Below are 20,967 nucleotides of genomic sequence, written 5' to 3'. Positions count from 1 at the left end.
GCGTATAAGCTGTAAGATCTTAAGACATTGAAGGAACTACTTAATCATTAAGGTCTTACCCCACTTATATCAGGGAAAATGTCCAGTCACCATGTTTGAATTAGTTTTTGCTCTCCTCCCTGTTTTGCCCTTGTTGAAAGGTTTTTGCAAAACCTCGTCTTCCTAAGAATTAGAAGTCATCTTACTTTTTGCTCAGAACGTCTCTGTACCCACAGCAGCACAATTTTCAATGTTCTTGTGCCAACATTGTCTTTTAGCTTAAGTAGGTTGTGTTAGATAACATTAAATAGATACACGTACAGACATGCTTGCCTAGCTTTCGTTTTGCTAAGGTGGACAGTCCATGATGCTGTAATGTCCTTTTATCATCTGGTTTGGTGTCTCTTCTTGTAATTGCCACTCTGAACACTGGTTCCAGCTTAAATTCACATAGTAGGTGTGATATTTTTAGGGAATTCTGGTAAGGCTCAGATCTTCATCAAACTTGAAATGTTCTGCAAAGAAAACTGTAGATTAAGAGGCAAGAGAATATATTCTCCTTTTTTCAGTTTAATCCCATTTTTACTTTGAAAGAACTTTAGTTTTCCATTTGTAATAGACCAGTAACATTTTTGTGCGTCTTCCATTAGTTGTGAGCAGACAATTTTGAATAAGAGCATGAGATTTATTAAAACAGGTGTATGATCTGCATTCTTTTCTGTGTATTAAGCATTGCCTACTAGATTTTATTTTTGTTCAGTAAATGATTGGAAATTCATTTATGCAAGTGGTAAAGTACAGAATGGCAGGAAGCTATTTGGGCTGCTAGATCCAAACTGTCAGTGGAGCTGGCACTTAAAAGTGCAATGCCTAGTTAATGGAGGGAGTACTGAACTTGTAAAAGTAGAAACTGAGGTGTCCCTCCCTTCTGTAAAAGGATAAAGCTGTAAATTCTTCTGTGCCATGTTAGTACTGTAATTTGGAAGGGGAAAATACACAGAGAGTAAATTATTATGTATTTGTAGTGTCCTGTCTTTGTATAGTACTTTGTACTGCAACCAAGGTTTTTGAAAAATTCTTCTGCGTGAAGGCTGATGAAATGTTGAAATTTCTCAGTTGCTGTCTTTCATCTGTCAACTCTGTCTTTATAGACACCTTGAGGAAGCAAACCAAACCTTAGAAGCAATGTTGAGGCCTAAAGTTACAACTCTACCAGGCCACATCCAGGCAGTTTATGTCCAGAATATGGTGAAGCTCTATGCATCCATCCTACAGCAGAAAGAGCAATCTGGGGAAAAGGAAGCAGCTCAGGAAATTACACAGCTGATGATTGAGCGTCTGCCTCAGTTTGTACAGAGTGCAGATCTAGAAGTTCAGGAGAGGGTAAGAGAACAGTATTATTCTGGAATTTACCATACAACGTCTCTCATGGGTACTGGAGCATGTATGTAATTTTCTGTGGATGTGCATGTTTTATATAAGCCATTGTTATCAATGGAGTGGTGCATTTATTCTGTACTTTGTGTAACGCGGTGGAAGAGAAGCTCTAGAACTAGAGTGGGTGGGAAGAGTGGTGACATTTCATGTCAGAGCCCAGATCTTATTCCAGTTCCATACCACCTCTGAAGACTGCTTGCAAGAATTTCACTCAAAACAATTTAATTTTAAAATTATGCAAGCACACAAGGATGCAAAAAGAACATAGCTAGAAGAGAGGGTTAAGGGTTAACATGGATTTTTTTACATTTGCTCTAAACCTGCAGCTTATGCTGCTTTTCTTCATTCCCTTAATGGAGTTAGAACAGTTGTGTTCTGCTGACTTTCATTGCAGGTGATTTTTTTTTTAGTTCAGTTTGTTAATTCTGAAATTATTTCCGCATTTATTCTTAGGCTTCTTGCATCTTGCAACTAATAAAATATATTCAGAAGCTACAAATAAAAGAAGTACCAGTAGCTGAGGAAGTAATAGCCCTGTTTGCTGGTGAGCTGAACCCTGTGGCTCCTAAAGCACAGAAAAAAGTACCAGTTCCAGAGGGGTAAGGTTCCTTCTTTCTCCCAGAGCCTTATTCAAACTTTTAAATAGTAAAGCTAAGTATGTGATGAGAACCACTGAAATGCTCAGGGGTATTGAGTCAATCTATTTGTTTGTTTACTGCAATTCTTACCAGCTTGGACCTTGATGCATGGATCAATGAACCTCCATCAGACAGCGAGTCTGAAGATGAAAAGCCCAAAACAATTTTTCATGATGAGGAACAAAGGCATTCCAGACATAGGCAGCCAGAAATAGATGAAGAGGAACTGGCCAGAGTGAGTGAATGTTAAAATGCTCTTCCCTACATAATTCAGCAGCGATGTTGTAAGTACTGCTAAAGCAGTTGGGGCTGTTATGGATTCCCCGTGTAGCCAGGGAGCCATTCTACTCTCTACAGCTCAGGAAATCTGATGATTTGATGTGAACAGAATATTTGTAGTTTAATACATGTGGGTTTTTTAGGCACGGAGGAATACGTCAGGTATGAGGTTCTCTCGGAAGTCTAGCTTGCCTAGCTTGTCCATACAGAAGCAACATTTTATAAAAACTTCTAGCCCTTGTTAGGTGTTTTGAGCTCTTGTAAAAATCTGACCTGTAAAAACTGTGGTGTCTAGTGCAGTTCACTTTCAAGTACAGGGTCTAGAGGATGGACACTTGTGCTGGGCTCTGCAACTGTTTGGTTTTTTACACACCTCCTCCACTGGTGTATCTCTGTTATTCTGTGTGCTTGTGCTCTATATCAGCAGAAAAAGCAGCAGCATCTTCGTCCATGGACTTCAGCAACTTCTATGTATTACTGTAATGTGGACTGTTCTCAGTAGTGATACCACGTTTCCTGCTTCTGATCTTTTCATTTTAGTTGAGAAAACTTTTTATTGAGAAGAATCTTCACATCTTCCTCTTTTTGCAAAAATGAAAATAGATTTAAATTTAAATTTAAAATTGCCATCAGAATCTGATCTTTGGGAAATTACTATCTCTAGTCTACAATTAAAAAGCAAAGGAAGGGTGTTCTAAGGAGTATTAATTACAGGAGTAAAAGTACTTGCAGTTATATCCTAGTATGTCTTGTAACTCAAAACTGGTTTATCATGCACAAGCTACTTTGCTGTAGTGTTTTTGCAAGTAGTTATGTATTATTCCAAAAATTCAGGGAGATTGCATTTTGCACTTTGGCTTTTATCTCTCTTTGCTTATAAACAAGCATTCTAACTACAAATACTCTTCTGCTTTTAGCGTCGAGAAGCCCGGAAACAAGAACAGGCAAACAACCCATTTTATATTAAAAGTTCTCCTTCCCCACAGAAGGTGAGTCTGAATTAAAATATGTTGTTGACCTCTTAGGTAATTGTGTGAAGGGTTGTTGAATGTCAGATCTGTGGCTTCCTTCTGGGATATTCTGATCATTTTCACTCCAGTTCTGATCACTTGAGATCTTGTGTGCCAACTGGAGGGGCTACCTACAACTATTTTTGTAAGTCTTTTTTGTGCTGAGAAACTCACACGTGATATCCAAAGAGCAGCCAGCTTTTTGTGAGTCTCTGGTGGACCTCCAGTTTAGAAATAAGGAGTGGTAATTGTCAAAACTGCCATGACACAGCAGTTTGGAACAGTCCGGATTAACTTGTTGTGGAAAGTGCAGTGCTTATACTTCAGCAAGGACTCCCTAAAAGTTGTAGAGAAACTTCTTCCTCTGAATCCTTGTGTCACGGATTCCTGTGCAGGTAGTTTGTCCCAGCTGTGGGTGATGGAAGGGTTCAGATTGCTTCATTACTTCATTAAGGGCAATGAAGAGAGAGTGAACATGGTCCTCTTGAACATGCAGTGTGTTTTATGGATCAAGAGGTCATTGTGGTTTCTAACCCCCTTTTTCAGGGAAAGAACCTGCTTTATTCCCTGTATATCCTAAGGACTGCTCCGTTTTCCTTAACTCAAATAAAAAAAATTCTCTTTTTGAAGAGGCAAGTTATTAGCAGTAAAACACAAATCAAAAATTCTTCAGAGTTGCAACAAGCCTTCTTCAGGGCAGAAGCAGGGTTAAAAAACTGTCGCTAAAAGTAGGCTCTTTTATAATAGCTGTCAGCTGGCTTTAAAAATGCGTTCTGCTACCACACAGGATTTAGTACTGAGCTATTCCATTCCTATTCTTTTAAAATGTTTACTTAAAGGATTAACTGTTTGATGTTTTGAAACATCCCTAGTTATATACATTTGTATCTGGCAATGCCCAGAACATAACAAATTTTCATTTTCCCAGCGATACCAAGACACTCCAGGTGTGGAACATATACCTGTGGTCCAGATCGACCTTTCTGTCCCCTTAAAAGTTCCAGGTAAGTGCAGCTAATCTTTAAAATTAATTACAGAAATTCAGTTAAGCAAAAGTAATAATTTCTTCTTATGGATTCCTCCTTAGGTTTTTAAGAGCAAGGAGCATATTTTCATTAGACTCTTAAATAAATCTCCTTAACTTACATGTTTGAAAATAGTACTTTGCAGTCCAAGTGCAGTTCCTCTCGAGACAGTATTAGAATTAATTCTGTGATTAAGTGTATTGTGCAGCCAAGTCTAACGTGTGAACTAACCACTGTTCTGTGTAGGTAATAGTCACCTTTGGGATGTCTTAAAGGGCTGATGGAGGTGATGAGGAGACACTAAGTGGAGTCTAATGATAGAGATACTATTTTAATATCATGTTTCAAATATCAGAAGATAGTTGTGTGTCTAATCAGTGGTTTGATATAGCACTGAAAAGCTGTTGATAAAGTGCAGTACACTGCCAGTGATGAGTTCTAAGTGCATATATTTAAGGCTTACATAAAAAGTTTTCCCTGAAAGTGTGGAAAGTTGTCAGTATTAGTACAGCAACGGCACCACTTCTATTTAGAATATCAATGTTGAGATGCTCTTTGTAATCCAGTTAATGTGGACAAGAATCAGGGAGCAGGATAGAGCTCTGTCCTGTTCTGGGGAGATGGAGTGTGATGGTGAAGCTGGTGCTAGAGGGGCTGTATGTGAGGTGATACGGGAGCATAGAGAGGTGTTGAGAAGCTAGAAGCAAGGTTCACTCCTGACATATTGTTGCAGTGATCAGTGTCCATGTGGACTGTAGCCTGAAAGCGGTTTGGCTTCCTCCGCAGGAATGCCTATGTCTGACCAGTACGTGAAACTGGAAGAAGAGCGAAGACATAAACAGAAACTGGAGAAAGACAAGAAAAAGAAAAAACAGAAAAAGGAGAAGAGAGGTAAACATCATCGCCATAACTCTCTGCACACGGAGAGTGAGGAGGACATTGCTCCAGCTCACCATGTCGATATCATAACAGAAGAGATGCCAGAGGTCAGTTGCTTCGGTTGGTGGTCTGAGTTGGGGGTTTACCTGTGTGCTCTTCTGGAGAGATTTTTTCCCCAAGAATTGCCAGCCAGTCTGTGTTGTTGTAGTTGAAGAGCTGTGATTTCTTGCAAAGCTGGTTAAGAAGTGACTGAGATGGTCCTACGCTGTTCTTTGCGGGGAAGAAATTATTGTCTTTTTGTGCACAAAAAGACAAAAATTGCCACTGAAGCTATTAAAAAAAAAAAGCAAACAAAAAAAAGCAAAAAAACCCTAACAAACAATATGCATCTCTGCCTAAAAGTAACGCTATCCAAATAGTCACTTCATTTATTATGCTCTGCTGCTTCACTTTGACATTAACTTGCTGTCTAGTCAGCAGGTTTGCAGCTGATTATAATTAATTGCACATGCTAATGATGTAATCTGTATTTGTTCCTAAAATTTCCTTTAATCAAAACCAAACAGCAGTAATTCAAATCCTGCAGCTTATGAAGAATGGTTTTCTGTTCTAAATTAATCTTGTAACTAGATGCTGCATTTAAGTGCATTGTTTCTATAACTTACTGTGCCTGACTGCCAGCTGGCCTGTTCCAGGATTAACAATCTTAAAAAACTTGGGGTGATGTAAAGTTTTTTTAGTTTTGAAACTGCCTGTGGTTTGCTTCTTCAGTGGATGGTGTCTTTATCTCTCCTGCAGAATGCTTTGCCCAGTGATGAAGATGACAAAGATCCCAATGATCCATATAAGGCACTTGATATAGATCTGGATAAGTAAGTGACAGTTTTGTGTGCGAATTTACTTAATTGCCAATCAGAATGCATGAGGGCAGGTCTGGGGCTAAACAGGCAGTGGCATTATCTGCAGTCCACTAAGTGAAAAGACTGTCTCTCGCTATGTCTTGGATGTAACCTTAGATGATCATCCAGGCTTGGGTTCCCACTGCAGCATACCTGATAAAATCAAAGCTGCTGAAGTAGCAAGGGGGTTTGGGATAGACAGGGGAGTTGTTTTGTGTGACTGGATGGAGCCTGAAAGCTCAGACAGCATAGCTGGGATCAGATGTGAGACAGTCTGTGCTCTCGGGTGTACCAGTATCTCTCTGATCTAACCTGCATTGGCACTGTGGCCTGTGTTCATCTTGGAGCCTGTATGCTCTGCCTTGTGATCCTCTGGCCAGTAACAGCCAGTTTGTAGCATCCCCATTGCCCTGTGAACATGCAGTGTGGTGCCAGTGCTGGAAAATCCTGTTCTAACATGATTGAGTGAGCTACGTATCTGAACTTAGACCAGAGGCTGGTCCCCGTTCAGCTGCTGGACTAGTTCACAGTGTGAGCACGCCCGGCTGCAGTGCAGCAGACCCTGAATCCCTGCATGCCACGTGATAATTAGCAGTGGACTGTTAAGTATTGCACATGGAAAGGGGCTTTTTTCAAAAAATTCACCACGCTAAAAATAATTGCTGATTTATTGTCCATGGATGCCTCCTGTAAAGTTTTGGAGGCTGGGCAGGCACATGTGTGCATGTGTAGTGTCTCTCTCTGGCACGTAATTTTAAATTCTGTTCTCTGCGGTTCTCAAATCTGTAGTGTTTGGCCCCTTGGTATCCTGCAAAAAACCTGATATAACATTTTAAAAAGCGAAAGAACAGCTTCTGACAAACTTCCTTTTTTTCCATGAGCTGGTCACATTCCTCTGAGTCTACAGGGGACAAGTGTACAAAAGGAAATTAATTTCTGATTATAGACCTCATATTTGCATGACAGGCCTAGAAAACATAGAGCAGAGCAGTTTGAATGCTGTGCTCCAGGAGGCATCTTTGGACTTTGGTATTGTTTCCATCCATTCTCTTCCCATTTCATGAGTCACTGTGCTCTCCTGTCATGTTTTCTCATGTCTCTGTCCTTTCTCTTTCTTTCTGTGCTTGCACTGCTATGTCTGTGTCACGCTCACATGCAGTCTGGTTTCAGGGAAGCCTTCCAGGTAAGAATATATTGCTAAGTGGTTGGTTGACTTCAGTGGACAGTGTAAATACTTGAAGGGTGATGAAACTATTGAAATCATTGACCCTCAAATTTGTGTGAGTCTTATTTCATCGTTGACTTTCAGCATCAACCCCTGTTCCTGTGCAGGTATATGTGAAATAGCTTAAAGATGAGATCTGTTTACTCTTCAAACAAATGGAGTCCATCTTGCCCTTACAGGGTTTGTTTCAAAGTAAAAAAATTAATTGGGTCTGGTTCTTCCTGCAATGTAAGTGGAAAAAATTAAGGCAGGTGAGACCATTAGAAATCTTCCTGAACTTGTTTCATGTTTGCTGCTCAAACATGAAAATTAACACTGAGTAAAAGCTGTAGAAATGGAAAAAGTGGCAATTGATGAACTTCTCACTGATTTCTGGACAATGTTTCACAAGAACGGAGAAATTCCTGTGGTGTGTTTTTCCCCAAGTAATGGGTTTGGCATACAGTATAAATCTGAACTACTAATGATTTTTGGAAACAGGGATTTGAAATTAAACACAACTTTTTGAATGTAACAATAGAGTACAGAGTCGTAGCATAAATTTTCTAAATGAAAGAATTTATTGCTTAAAATAATTTCCAATTGGAGCGATCTATTCATCAGTAACAAAAGCCACACCCTTCAAGGGCTGTTTGAGCCATGCTGTCATTCCACTGCTTGAATTTCCACACTGCTGCAAACACTTCCTACTGTTTCATATCTTCCCTCTTCCTTTGAGAGTGGTTCCACAGAAAGGCAGCGTAATGCTGTGTGTATGTATTCTGTAGGTGTTCCTCAGCCTGTAAGTCTGTACTTACCCCTTTTAAGAGTGATCCGGTGTCAGCAAGAGCTTGGCTCGCAGTCACCTTCAAATTGTTTCTATTACCTGCTAATCCACGAGGGCAGTGCCTGCAGTTACATAAATAAACTTCAGGTATAGAAGTATGTGCCAATTTAAGAGTTTTGGGGCCCAACTCTTTAAGAACAAAGCATACCTTGTATTGGATGCCAGCAGATAATCTGAGCTAAGGGAGACTGTTTGCAGAAGGGTAATGGTTTCTTGATTTTTAAGACCCTTAGCAGACAGTGAGAAGCTGCCAGTGCAGAGACATAGAAACGTTGAGACCCTGAAGTCACCAGACTCAGAAGCTCCCCTAGTAGAGAAGAAGAGCAAGAAACCCAAAAAGAAGGAAAAGAAACACAAAGAAAAAGAGAGAGGCAAAGGAAAGGAGAAAGAGAAGAAGGTAATAGAGGAGGAAGAAGAAAAAAAGGTAATTCTCCAAGACTTACATTATGTTAGAAACTGCTGTTATGGGCCATATTTATTGCTGTGTTCTGCTGTTGCTTAGGAACAGTCACATTTGACAATTCAAACAGCTGAACGTTTTCAACCTTTATTTCCTTAAATACCTGTTCTTATGGCTGTAAATATTTAAAGATTATTATTAATAAAAATAACATTTACTTGGCCTCATCAGTTAGCAGAATTCAGCTTACTGCAGCCTACACAGCAGATCTACCAGATCTAATTTGGAAGCTGAGGTTACTGATACTTTGTCTATTCTTAAAATGGGGAAGTGTTTAGCAAAATACCTGGAACTCATTTTTGTTCTACATCCTGTCACCGTGTACCTCAGAATCTTACGGTTATAAAACCTGACATTAGTTGTCACTTACTCTGAAGACTTGAAGTATCCTCCTTGTTCATCACTCTGCAGAGATACGCTCTTCCTCTAGGGTGCAGCCCATGTTCCTTGAATGCCTGTAGCTATTGTGAAATGTGGGGTAGTTTGCAGTTAGTCAGCCTAGTCCAGGTTTGGAAGTTACTCAAAGGCTGCAGTCAAACTTTTAGAACTATTTGTTCCTAAATGTAATAGAGCATCTGTGTGTGAGCATTCTGGAGAGATGCGTTTCCATGAAAACTTAAGGTTTTAATTGATGATTATTTTTTTTCTTAAAGAATCAAAACAAGTGTTATGGTTTTGTTTTTCCCTTGAAATTCAGGGGGAAGACTTGGATTTCTGGCTGTCCACTGCTCCACCTCCCGCTTCCACTACCCAGCTACAGGTAGACATCTTACCACATCACAGGAAACTTATTATTGTGATTTCATCTTAGCTGTGATACGAGTGCTTTGTCATGCTGCAGGAGAGAAGGGAAAGACAGGCTTCACCTCCTCAACTTATTGCTATGAAGCACTGACATTTTATCTCCCCAGTTTACAGACACTGTAATAGGAGTTTTCAGGGTCGTTCTGTGCTGCAGATCAATGGATAGAAATACAGATGCAGACTTGGTGAATTTTAATATTATTGTTGTGTTTTAATATTATATTATTGCATGGTTTTATTTCCTAGTGTGAGCTAGACATTAGCAATATTAGCAGTCGAGAGACGTAGTCTGAAAGAAGAAGTCTCATGAAATTTGATGGGAGATTTCAGAGGAAGAGACAGGGAATATAAGAGGATGGATTCCTTGGAAAAAAATTTTTGTATCTGGTCCTCAACTGATCATATTTGCTGGGTTTGAGGCATAAAATGAAAGGCTTGATACCATGTTAATCAAATGTAATTTTTGAAATAAAAGTTGGTGTGGGGAGGGGTGTCACTGTTAAGATTTCTTTTGGTGTGGGATTCAATTGTTTCAACTGTGTTCTGTTAGTGTCATAATCCTTCTGCTAATCTACTCAGACTGAGCCTGTAGTGGGTGCTGCTGTTGTGGCTGAACCTCAAGAAGTAAAGAAGGAAGAAAGGGAAGAGCGAGATGAGGAGGAGGAGGATGAAGGAAAGGTATGTGGTTTAAATTGCTGACACCCTTAGCCATACTCCCCTAGTGTCTCGTATTCCTTAAAAAGCACACAGGAATTACCAATGCAGTGTAGTAACCACCTGCAAACAGGCAGCAGTGTGATGTTAAGTCCTTGAAGAGCTCTAAACACTTCACAGGAAGAGGTTTGGTTGTTCCTTGAGCCAAGGGTCATGTAGCAGCTTTAAAGCTGAGCTTCCAAACAGCTGAAGAGATCTGGCCTTCTGCTGGCCCCAGGCTGCTGTGGGTTAAGGTGTTGTCGTGTGAGTGGACAGCAAGGGTTTACTGGGACTCAGCACAGAGTGACTGTTGGGGTTTAAGGAAGGGGAGCTCTTGTTTTGGGTTTCTGCAGTAGTAGGAAACTGTTCAGTCCCAAAGGCTGCGTAGAGTGGGAGTTTAGAGTTGAAAGATTGGTAGAGGGGTCATGATGTGATTGCTAGAAATGTAAGGTTTCCTTAAGGGTTTGTTGTAGTATCTTCTTGTTCTTGGTAGAAATCCTCCAAGCATAAGAAGAAAAAGCACAAGAAAGAGAAAGAAGAGAAATCAAAGGATAAAAAGAAATCCAAAAAGAAGAGTCATCACAGCGAGGAGGAGACAACAGAGTCGGTGCAGAATGGAACACTAGATGATGAACCACTACCAGTGAGTAGCAGTGCACTGGCTGCTCTTGCCCTGGGAGAAGGCAGGAGCTAAACTGTTCTGGGAGGAAAGAGAATGACAGCTCTTTTCAGACAAATTAAGTATGTTGCAGCTGTGATTTTTTTTTTTTCCTCGTTTTTCAGCCTATGTCCAGTTACCGCCTTCTTGCTGAAAATCCATACGTTAAAATGGTGAGTTTTTTGGCTTTCAAATCCTGATCTCTTCTTTTCTTGTGTTCTCTAAGAAAAGAGAGCATACCCTGGGGATAGTATAGCGACTTTATGTAGACGGCATTTAACTGGAGAACTGTTTAAATCACAGGAGTTAGAAATGTAACAAAGCTCCGTTTCTATTCTTTTGGGTGTCCCATTTAATAAGTGTTTCATTTTCCCACTACTTAGCAGTACTGTGGAGCTGATCACCAGTGTGCTTTTCATTATCCTATAGCTGTACCAAATTACCTTCTTTTTGAAGCTTGCTTTATTCTGATGCTGTGTTCTGTTCTAGTGCTCTGCTGTTTGAAGTTTCTGAATCTTTCCTGTGACTTTTTTTCCCCTTCATTTGCAGACCTATGATATTCAAGGAAACCTCCAGAATGATAGTCAAGTTACTGTCTCTGTTATCTTTGAGAACAAAAGCACTAGCTTCCTTAAGAGCATGGAACTAAATGTCCTGGACTCTCTCAACACTAAAATGCTCCGACCAGAAGGATCATCAGTACATGATGGGATACCTGTGCCCTTCCAGCTACCCCCTGGTATGCGCAGCTTTGCACAGGGTTCTTGGAGTATGTCTAGTCCTGCACTGCCCTCCTGTGGAAAGAATTGTTTGAACTTCTTGCTACTTGCTGTTTTCCAGAAAGACAAATCCTTCTGCCTGGGTGTTCGCTGGGCTTTCACACAATTCACTGGAGAGGATAAGCCTTCTTACAGTGTGGCTATAAACTCAGGTGGTTCTGTGTAGCAAGAGCAAAGCCTATAATGTAGGGCTGGAGTCCGAATGCCTGAGTTGCTTTTTCAGGTGACCACAGACTGGCACACCCTTGAATGTGCCAGCATCGTCAACTACAGGAGTCTGAGATTCATGAGGAGTTTGCTATGAGATTTAAAATGAAACAAAGTTATAGGTTCGTGAACCATTAGAATCTGCTCTGGATTTATTCTTGAGCTATTGTTCCACTGTTTTAATGGCAGAGGCCGTATGCAGTGAAAGTTTGTGAAAAGTATGTACTTATTTGGATGGGGAGCTGAGCCTTTAAGAAATATTAGACACAGAAATGAAGACTAATGGCTTCATACATAGTGCAGTAGTACTGCTGAACTGCTGAATTTCTTTGAATTTCACTTCCTTTGCTGAAGAGTTAATTTGAATACTGAAACGACTCACAAGTTGTCTGGGATTTAGTGTCTTCAGGGTGCATTTTGATCCCCCATGTGAAAAGCAGTGGGGTGGTTTTTTATTCTATATAAGGCAGTTCTTGACACAGACTTGTATATTAAAATAAAAGCATAGAAACATGAGCATTCATATTAGTTCTGAAAACTACTTGGAAAGCTATATATTTTTCTAATTATGCAAACAGTTTAAATACATTGCCACTGTGACATACTTTGCCCAGGCACTCACTCAATAACCTCTACCAAATGCCAGCTGTCACTGCTGCTTTTCAGAGACCTAAGAGCTAACACTGTTAATTCACATCAGGAACTGTGCATATAACTTCGTTCCTACTACATGGAAAATTTTAAGCTGGGTTCAGAAATAGTCAGTACTTAAGGCTGAGCTGCTGCAGATCAGTTTATTCTAACCATTACTTAGATATGGAAACTATTTTCTGACCTGACTTCTCCCTTTCCTCTCTTCATGCTAGGAATCTCTAATGAAGCCCAGTTTGTGTTTACACTTCAGAGTATTGTTATGGCTCAGAAGTTAAAAGGAACACTGTCCTTTATAGTCAAAGTAAGTGCAGCTTTAAAATCTGTGCTTCTGCTTCCTTTGGAACTGCATAAGGGAGCTTGACTTGGGTGGAAAGCACTGCTTTAGAGCTTTTCTTAGGCATCATTTCATCTCTGCTGCACCAGCCCATTCTGTGATGTGAGAAGTATTTTTACATGACATCATGTGCAAAGAGTGTCCCGAATACTGCGTAAGCATGCCCAATATTGTCATTCCTGGCAGTGTGTGAGCAATGCAGCCTGAAACATATGCCACATCGCAGTGATTTTCTAGCTGACAGTGGTGCATCTGCTGGGGAGAGGAGGTCAAGCAGCCAGGGAGAGATGCAACCCAGAATCTGTTTGTTCTGATCTCGGTTATCCAAAAATCAGTTGGACAGTGCTACCTGGTACGAGGATGGAAAAATAGTAATAGGAATTAGATACAGTTAATACGCATGGAAACCCAGAACCAGAGTGAGGTTAGTTGAAGGCATTGTTTAATAGGTATTGACCTGTATAAGACTGTAGGTTTCTAATCTTACTTCAATAGAATTCATAACGAAGGAGCTGTGTGAACAGCTTGAAGTGAATGGAGACCGTTGTGGCTCCCTCAGAGTTAGCCATTATCTCTATTTTAAGGGTTTCATAAAAAGAGTATACTGGTCCTGTTTTCAATACCTAAGAATCTGGGAGATTTTAATTCATTATTTTGCTTGGGAAATAGTGAACTGTAAAACCACCTCTCCAAGTGTTAGGTTAAGTTCAGTCTGCTCAATATATTTCAGCAGAGTGTAATCAGAAATGCAGCCCGATCCCTCTGGTTGTGTCCCTTACCTGCTCTGGATGTACGTATGAACGTAGCTGCCCACATCTTTTCTCTAAGTGGCCTGATGTCGTAGTGTGATGGTTCTCCGAGTGACCCTTCAGGCCCAGCCAGGGTATATCAAAGGGAATTGAGCCCTAAAGTCTTCGTTGGTGCCTGTTTGGTAGGTGGGGGTGGTGCCTCCTCTTGCTGCCTCTGGGCTCCCATTCATCTCCTTTCCTTTGACCTGTTGCAGAATGATGAAGGTTCAACCCATGAAAAACTAGATTTCAAATTGCACTTCAGTTGCGCTTCATACTTGATCACGACGCCTTGCTATAGGTAAGTGCCATTTAGGGAGCACAACACTGGTGCTTTTGCCGCCCATGTGAAGCTGAGCTTTGGCTGCAGGCCATCTCTGCAAGATACACAGCATGCTTTTGACTTTGGCTGCTTGTGACTGCTTTGGTTCAGTTATCTTGTGTAATGTTTGACTGTTAAAATATTTCCAGCAACTTATTTCAAGTGATTCTGAAGAAGGAGTTCTGTGCCCTGTAGGCTGGCAGAGGTCGTGTGGAAGTAGCTCTGGTTGAAGTCACAGGTACTCCAGTGGAGTCTGGAGTATTGTTCCCATATTTGCTGTAAATCCATTTTCCTAGAGCTTGGTAGTACTTAGTCTTCTGCATCCTGAGATGTCTCAAGGTCTGCATGGGGCTAATGTGGCAGATTTCACCTGGATTTCTAGTACAAGTGTTTACTTTCCTTCCTGTTTTGCAGTGATGCTTTTGCCAAGCTCCTAGAGTCTGGAGATCTGCACATGAGTTCTATTAAAGTAGATGGAATTAGCATTTCTTTCCAACATCTACTGGCAAAGATATGTTTTCATCATCATTTTTCAGGTGAGTCTTCCTCGATGCAGAACCTTCTGCAAAATTCTGTGTTCTAAAATTTCAGCTGTGCTTGGCAAGTTCAGTGCTCTGTGGCCTCAACAATGACAGAAGCAGGTGATGGCCAGATTAAATAAATTTGGGAGAGGAGTTTTTTCCAGTTTTGTAATACTTTGGTATCCTCAAGGCATGCAGTGTTCTTCAGAATGAAGTCTCTTTCTGTCCCTGTGGCTTTCCTCCGGTCCAGTGAGGCACATGGCAGGAACCACGGGAGCAGCTTTCTTGTAGGTAGGGCTGTAACTGTTCTTTGGAGGGTGTGTTTGATCTTCGTGCTTCAGCTCACCTCTTTCCCCAGTGCTTCGTTTCAGTAAGGGAGAACGTGAGCTTTTCAAGTTTGGAGTTAGTAATTAATAACACAAGTACTGGATGAAGCAAAACAAATGGCTGTTTCATCATGCTCTGGTGTACGCATTAGGTGTTGCCTCACTGAAGTTATTTCTGGGGAAGAGATCTGCATTCTGATCAGCATTTTTGCCACAAAACATTTGCAGCTTGCTTAAAAGCCAAATGAGTTAACCTTATTGTGAAATGTCCTAGATAGGGAGCCAGGAGGAGCCAGGCACATTCATCATCTTAACCCTGACTTCCTCCTCCCCTTACTCGCTAGAAGCTTCTATTCCTTGAGGCCAGGCATAGCAGTAGTTCCTCTTCATGGGAGGCAAAACTTTTAAAAGTTGTCCCACTAAATGAAAACTCCTGCTTTCTTTATAGTTGTGGAACGCGTTGATTCGTGTGCATCAATGTACAGTCGTTCTATCCAAGGCCATCACGTCTGCCTACTGGTAAAAAAGGTGAGAGCTTTGTACCACTCTGAAACAAGACCCGAGAGAAGCGAAACCTGCAGCCTTTCCTAGCTTAACAGGAGGAGGGAACCTAAATCATCCAGGGATACCACAGGCAATTTAATTCCTTTGGCCCCTCGAGCAGTTTCCGCTGTGCTCCTGCCAAGCTTGTGCTTCCCCTGGGCTTTCTGTCGCCCAGCAGCACGTACCTGGTGGGTGGCAGCAGCCCCGAGGCCTTTCCTGAGCTGGCCTCCCGGTTAAACCTGCTTCCTTCCTCTGCCCGCTCCGCCGCCAGGGTCCATTCCCTGAGCTTGCCTGGGAATAAAATTGTCCCTGCTTAGAAGAGGAGCTAATGGATTTCTTTTTTCTTTTTCTTTCCAAGGGAGAGAACTCTGTATCCATAGATGGGAAATGTAATGATTCCACTCTGCTTAGCAACTTGTTGGATGAGATGAAAGAGACATTGTCCAAGTGCTGAATATTCCTTATAAAATATTCCAACAACAAGAAACACACCTAATGTGTAAAGACGAGCAGACCCAAGTGTTAAGTTTCTCCCTCGTACGCATGTACTATCCTGGGGCACGTGCTTTTCAGTTAACTCCACCATTGTTTGCAGTTTAGACATTTTAAGGCTGTATGTTACCTTTTTATTTCAAAACTTTTTACAAACTGTGGTGTTAACCCTTTCTAGCCCAAAGAGATCCTGGTGACATGACTGGAGGAGGGAGGGGCGGGCACTATTTATTCAGCAGCTCATGATGATCCTGTAAACCTTGCCATCTGCGTGGGACGGTGGACTAAGCAGAATTTTATCAACAGTAGCACAGAGTCTGTTGCTTGTGCTTGTTGCCAGGGAAGGTTGACTTGATCCTTGTAATATGTCTTCAGGGCTGCTGTAGTTGATGTATATTTCTAGCAGAGGCTGGTGCTGGACCTGAAGGCCTCTTTTTTTTTTTTTTTTTTTTTATATATGATTTATTATTATTATTATCTCAAGATCTGTTTTGATCAGCATAGAAACATTCTCCATCTCCTTGAGCTAATCCAAATGAGCCCTGTGGGAACTGGGATGTTTGAGTTTCTGTTTATAGTAGTTGCCTTGAGCCTTAACCTTCTTTTAGTGACAGCTGAAAGAGTAGAGAGTGAATGCATGAAACAGGCTGAAAGTGTTACTGTTTGGTTCTCTGCTCCTGTTGACCACCCCCGCAAATGGAGTCTGTCATGCCTCTCCCCTTTGAGCAGTCTCTGCTGATGTGTTTTATGAGTCCACTTCAATTTCACATTCCTGAAAAGTTAGGGTGTAGCAAGAAACTGGAAATCCAAAGGGGTCTGTTCCTGCTTTTTTGTCATTTTGCTCACCAGCTGAGGTTGACCACTACCAGGTTAGAGAAGCGCCCACGTGTGTAATCCCTTGTCCTCTGAGCAGTTTGCAGGTACAGGCCTGCTCCCTCCCTCTGTGCTGTGAAGCCAGAGGTGTCATGCTGTCTCGGCTGTCCCCGCAGCGTCCCCTGGCCCTGCCCTCACCACCGTGGATGCAGATTCAGCCGCGTGGGTGTGGCTGGGTCCCTGCAGCAGAACTCCCCCTGCCTGGGTGGTCAGGAGCTGTGGACTCGTGTCTGTGGCAGGTTACTTCAGAGGGAAGAAAGAGGGTCTACGAAGTGAAGCCCGTTCTGCACTATTGAAATCTCGTGGAATCACTGACTGGAAAGGGATGTCACTGTGTCCTTTACAGAGATGCTTAATTGAGGGCCTTCTCCAAAAATATTTTGTTTTTTGTTTTTTTCTCCCCAGTTCTTTTACTTGCTGTTCCATACCCAGCAAACTCAGAACACGCTTGAACAGTTTTGCTTTGAGGCACAGGTTAAGAGCTGTTGGTTGCTGTTACCAAAAGGGTCCCCAGGGAGGAGTTGGGTTGGTCTCCACTTCTCCAGCACTGCCACCACTCCAGCAGCGTCAGCAGTGCCCAGCAGCGTTGAGCTGAAATCCTGCAGAGGGAACAGGATAAAGGGTTGATTTTATCCTTTTGGGGGAATGTCCTGTTAAGCGTGTCTTGTGCTCTTTACACTCTCCCCATTTTTGCAAAGGCTCTGTTCTGGTTTTATTGCTAGGACCAGCTTTGTGTTCTGACCGCACTTGTGCGCTGCAGGAATTCGTTTGCTTCACTGCTGGTGAAGTGGTAGGTTTTGGTATTGGTCAACCTCCCTTGGTTAGCCAGTTTGTGTATTAGAAACTGAACATATTAAAATTGTCTTAAAGGATAATGTTCCTCAATTAGTGTTTTTTTTAATTCATGGATGAAAACTGTCACTTTAGCATGTAGAGTCTTCTCTTACAGAATCCTGTGCAGTGATTCTAGAATTTTGAAACTGTATGATGTGTTACATTCACAAATTTATTTGCTATCAACATTCCCTTGAAAAACAAAAAAAAAAAAGAGAAAAAGAAAGCAACATACCACAAGCTGCTGTAATGATTTTGTGTCAAGATGATCCAATAAACTTTCAAAACAAAGTTAAATTTTTGGTTTTGTAAATAGTCCTTTTATAAGACCCTTCCTGTTTGTAGGCACCCGAAAACGTGACATGGATTTACTCCTGCTCTGAATGTCATTGGGGGAGGTAAGAGGAATCTCCAGAGGGGGTAAGAGGTCACTTCTCACACTGCTGAGTGGGGCGGTGGGTTTGTGTCAGCTGGGGACTGGTGTGCCCTGCCAGTCCCCTGCCCCTGGTGTGTGTGTCGGGGCCTGATCCCACACCCACTGTGACAGCGGCAACAGCTCCACGGCGTGAAGTACGTGAGCAAAATGGAGTCTGTAGTGGGGAAGACTGGAAGGGTGCTGTTCATCTTGTGTGTTTTAAACTCACCTGACGCTTATAGGCACCAAAACTGATTCCTACACACTTTGAGGTCACTAACTGGTCAGGCTGTCTTGCTGGTTTGCAAGTTCTTTGGAAGGCAGCATAGCGAGCAGCAGTTGTCAAAGAAAATTACAGGGGGAAAAAAAAATTGGTCTCAGTTAAAGCTGCATTAATTTCTTCATATTTTTTTGGCTCACAATTGCTGCTAAAATTCTAAGGATTTATGAAAATCAGAGCTCTGGGCTTAATAAGATGTCTAGAAACAGAAGGACTGGAATCAGCCCCTTCTGTCTCTTCCCCTTCGCCTGGCATCCAGTAAAATGTGATGGAAACACGGTAGCATTAATCTGAGGATTAAGGCCCAGTACTGTGCAACAGGAACTGAGGCACTGGTTTTGCTGATACTCCCAGTGGTTGCCAGTAAGACCAGAACCTGTGAAAATCATCTTTTATGACAGAAACTGCCTGAGGCTGTGTAGTGAGGAGAAAAACCCCTGGCTTGCCCTAACTTCTCAGCCCCGTTATTGGTAGATGAGCTCCTGCTGTGAAGGAAGGACGAGGACTTTTGTTTGCCCTGTGCTCTGCTGCGTGGTGGGATGCACAAAAATGCTGAAATTAAAACAACCACGTACCCCCACCTTTGAAAATGCATGAAAAAAAAATCCAGGAAGCATTTGGAGTGAACGTAGAGTATTTAATGAGCTGCAGGACCTTAATTAGACGGTGCAGGAGTTGACAGTGGACCTGGCACCCTGCACTTCTGCCCTGGCACAGTGCAACAGGCTCTTGCCCTGCTCTTGGAGTTTGTGTCAAAATTCACTGAGCAGCTGGACAGAGAATTCTTATCTGAGTGTAATGCCAGTGGCATCCTGGTTTGTATCAGAAACAGCATGGCCAGCAGGGACAGGGAAGGGATCTGAGCCCTGGGCTCGGCACTGGTGAGGCCGCCCCTCGATGAGTGGGTTCAGTTTTGGGCCCCTCACCCCAAAAAGGCCATTGAATGACTCGAGCGTGGCCAGAGAAGGGCAACGGAGCTGGGGCAGGGTCTGGAGCACAGGTCTGCTGGGGAGCGGCTGGGGGAACTGGGGGGGTTCAGTCTGGAGAAGAGGAGGCTGAGGGGAGACCTCCTGGCCCTCTGCAACTCCCTGCCAGGAGGGGGCAGAGAGGGGGGATGAGTCTCTGGAGCCAAGGCCCCAGCGCCAGGCCCCGAGGGAATGGCCTCAAGCTGCCCAGGGCAGGGTCAGGCTGGCTCTGAGGAAGGATTTCTGTGCAGAAGGGGCTGTTGGGCGTTGGAATGGGCTGCCCAGGGCAGGGGGGGAGTCCCCGGGATCCCTGGGGGGGTTGAAGAGTCGGGTTGAGCCAGCGCTGAGGGATCTGGTGGAGTTGGGAACGGTCGGGGTGAGGATCATGGTTGGGCTGGAGGAGCTTCAAGGGCTTTTCCAACCCAGATGATTCTGTGATTCTGTGTATTTTTGCAGACTGTGTTATGAACAAGTGCATAAAAGAAACTCTGCTCTGCCCCACCTTTGCAGGGAAAGCAGCGTGCCACCCCCGAGGTTTGTGGCTGTGACTGTTCCACGCCAAGTCTGGGGCAGAGCAGCTTTTATTTTTCGGCGGTACCTGACCACTGCCAGCTGTGCTCCGCGGAGAGCCCTGACACTGCTGAGCAGCTGCCCCAGCTCCTCCCCGGGGCAGCAGCGCTCTCCTGTGCTGGGGCTGCTGGTGGGGTCAGCCGGGGTGGGTGGGAACACCCACGGTGCCGGGAAGAGGCGCCGGGAGCCGAAGCCTTCCCCCGCGGATGGAGCTGAGCTGAGCTGGGGGCCCAGGGCTGCTGCTCGGGGGGGCTGTGGGGGCACCTGGAATCGAGAGCACGGAGCTGCCCCGTGGTGCTGGCAAAGGGGCAGGAGTGTCGGAAAAACACACCCGAGCGCAGGACCCGGGGCGACAGGAGGGAGCTCTGGGGGAACGGCTCCGCTCTGGCACCGTTTGCGTTTGGGCTTCCCAGGGACTTACCACCTGCGCTTGACTTCCCTCTTTCTGATGTCTGTGAAAATTTCCCTTAGAACCAGCAGCTGCGTTTCCTGCTACTTCTCCTTTTTTTGTGTGTGTGACTTTAAACTTCAAGTACGTGCAGGTCTCTTCAGCTGCTCCTGTTTGACCAAACCAAGGCAGCTCCAGCCCCTCCGAGCCCCCGGCCAGGCTCAGCCCGGGCTCGGGCCTGACTCTGCCCCTCTCCCGGGCAGGACCGCGCCCGCATCTGGCTCCTGATGCTGCCAAAACCACCCTCCAGCTCCTCCTCCAACAGACTCAAATCCAGCGCCACTGGGCTGGAAATCAGAAAAATAAAGATATGGGGAGGGCAGGAGGTGCCAGCAGCGAGCTGGCATGTTTACGGGGCGGGTGGGAGGGTGCTCCAGGGGGGCTGAGGTCGTCCCTCGCCCGCTTGGCAGCGTTGGGAGGAGGAGAGAGGCGGGTTTTGTTAATGGTGCTGCTGGGAACTGGCTCCAAAAACGCGTCTCCGGGCGCTGATGGGGCCGGAGCGGGCCCTTCCCCTGGCCTCCTGCTGGAGCCGTTGCTCTGTCAATCCTGGCCGGACCCGGGAGCTTCCCGACCTTAATTTAATTTTTGCTTCTGATTTCTGAGCATTTCTGAGGGCACCTCGTCATGCTCTTCTGTCCCACCTTGTTAAAAATTCAGGCAAACCTTTCCCTGGCTCCATGGTTTGGGCCGCGCTCTGGTTTTAATGGAAAATTTAATTCTGCTGAGGTGCGAAGCGGGACGGGAGCAGGGGCTGCAGCCCCGCAGCCCCCTGAGCGCCCCTGGGCTGGGGCAGTGCTGCGGGCG

General features: G+C 43.7%; 1 protein-coding gene across 4 annotated transcripts in view; it reads left to right on the top strand.

The window, feature by feature from the left end:
* AP3D1 (adaptor related protein complex 3 subunit delta 1) overlaps positions 1-17,776 on the top strand; it is a 46,128-nt gene extending 28,352 nt beyond the window's left edge. For 2 of the 4 annotated variants that reach the window (XM_074927752.1, XM_074927755.1), the window contains 19 exons: positions 1,131-1,362; positions 1,870-2,015; positions 2,148-2,289; positions 3,251-3,322; positions 4,272-4,347; positions 5,155-5,354; positions 6,046-6,119; positions 7,306-7,329; positions 8,423-8,621; positions 9,355-9,417; positions 10,041-10,139; positions 10,648-10,797; positions 10,938-10,985; positions 11,362-11,551; positions 12,665-12,753; positions 13,790-13,875; positions 14,311-14,432; positions 15,192-15,271; positions 15,645-17,776. In XM_074927752.1, coding sequence (XP_074783853.1) covers positions 1,131-1,362; positions 1,870-2,015; positions 2,148-2,289; positions 3,251-3,322; positions 4,272-4,347; positions 5,155-5,354; positions 6,046-6,119; positions 7,306-7,329; positions 8,423-8,621; positions 9,355-9,417; positions 10,041-10,139; positions 10,648-10,797; positions 10,938-10,985; positions 11,362-11,551; positions 12,665-12,753; positions 13,790-13,875; positions 14,311-14,432; positions 15,192-15,271; positions 15,645-15,740 — 2,188 coding nt within the window. In that variant the 3' untranslated portion in view covers positions 15,741-17,776. The remainder of the gene's footprint in view (positions 1-1,130; positions 1,363-1,869; positions 2,016-2,147; positions 2,290-3,250; positions 3,323-4,271; positions 4,348-5,154; positions 5,355-6,045; positions 6,120-7,305; positions 7,330-8,422; positions 8,622-9,354; positions 9,418-10,040; positions 10,140-10,647; positions 10,798-10,937; positions 10,986-11,361; positions 11,552-12,664; positions 12,754-13,789; positions 13,876-14,310; positions 14,433-15,191; positions 15,272-15,644) is intronic. The other 2 variants (XM_074927753.1, XM_074927754.1) reach the window with 2 other exon arrangements.
* The last annotated feature ends 3,191 nt before the right edge of the window (positions 17,777-20,967 follow it).

Source organism: Athene noctua, chromosome 27, assembly GCF_965140245.1.
Source record: "Athene noctua chromosome 27, bAthNoc1.hap1.1, whole genome shotgun sequence".
Lineage (NCBI taxonomy): Eukaryota > Metazoa > Chordata > Aves > Strigiformes > Strigidae > Athene > Athene noctua.
Note: the sequence above shows the minus strand (reverse complement) of the source record. Positions and strands in the feature narration are given on the sequence as shown.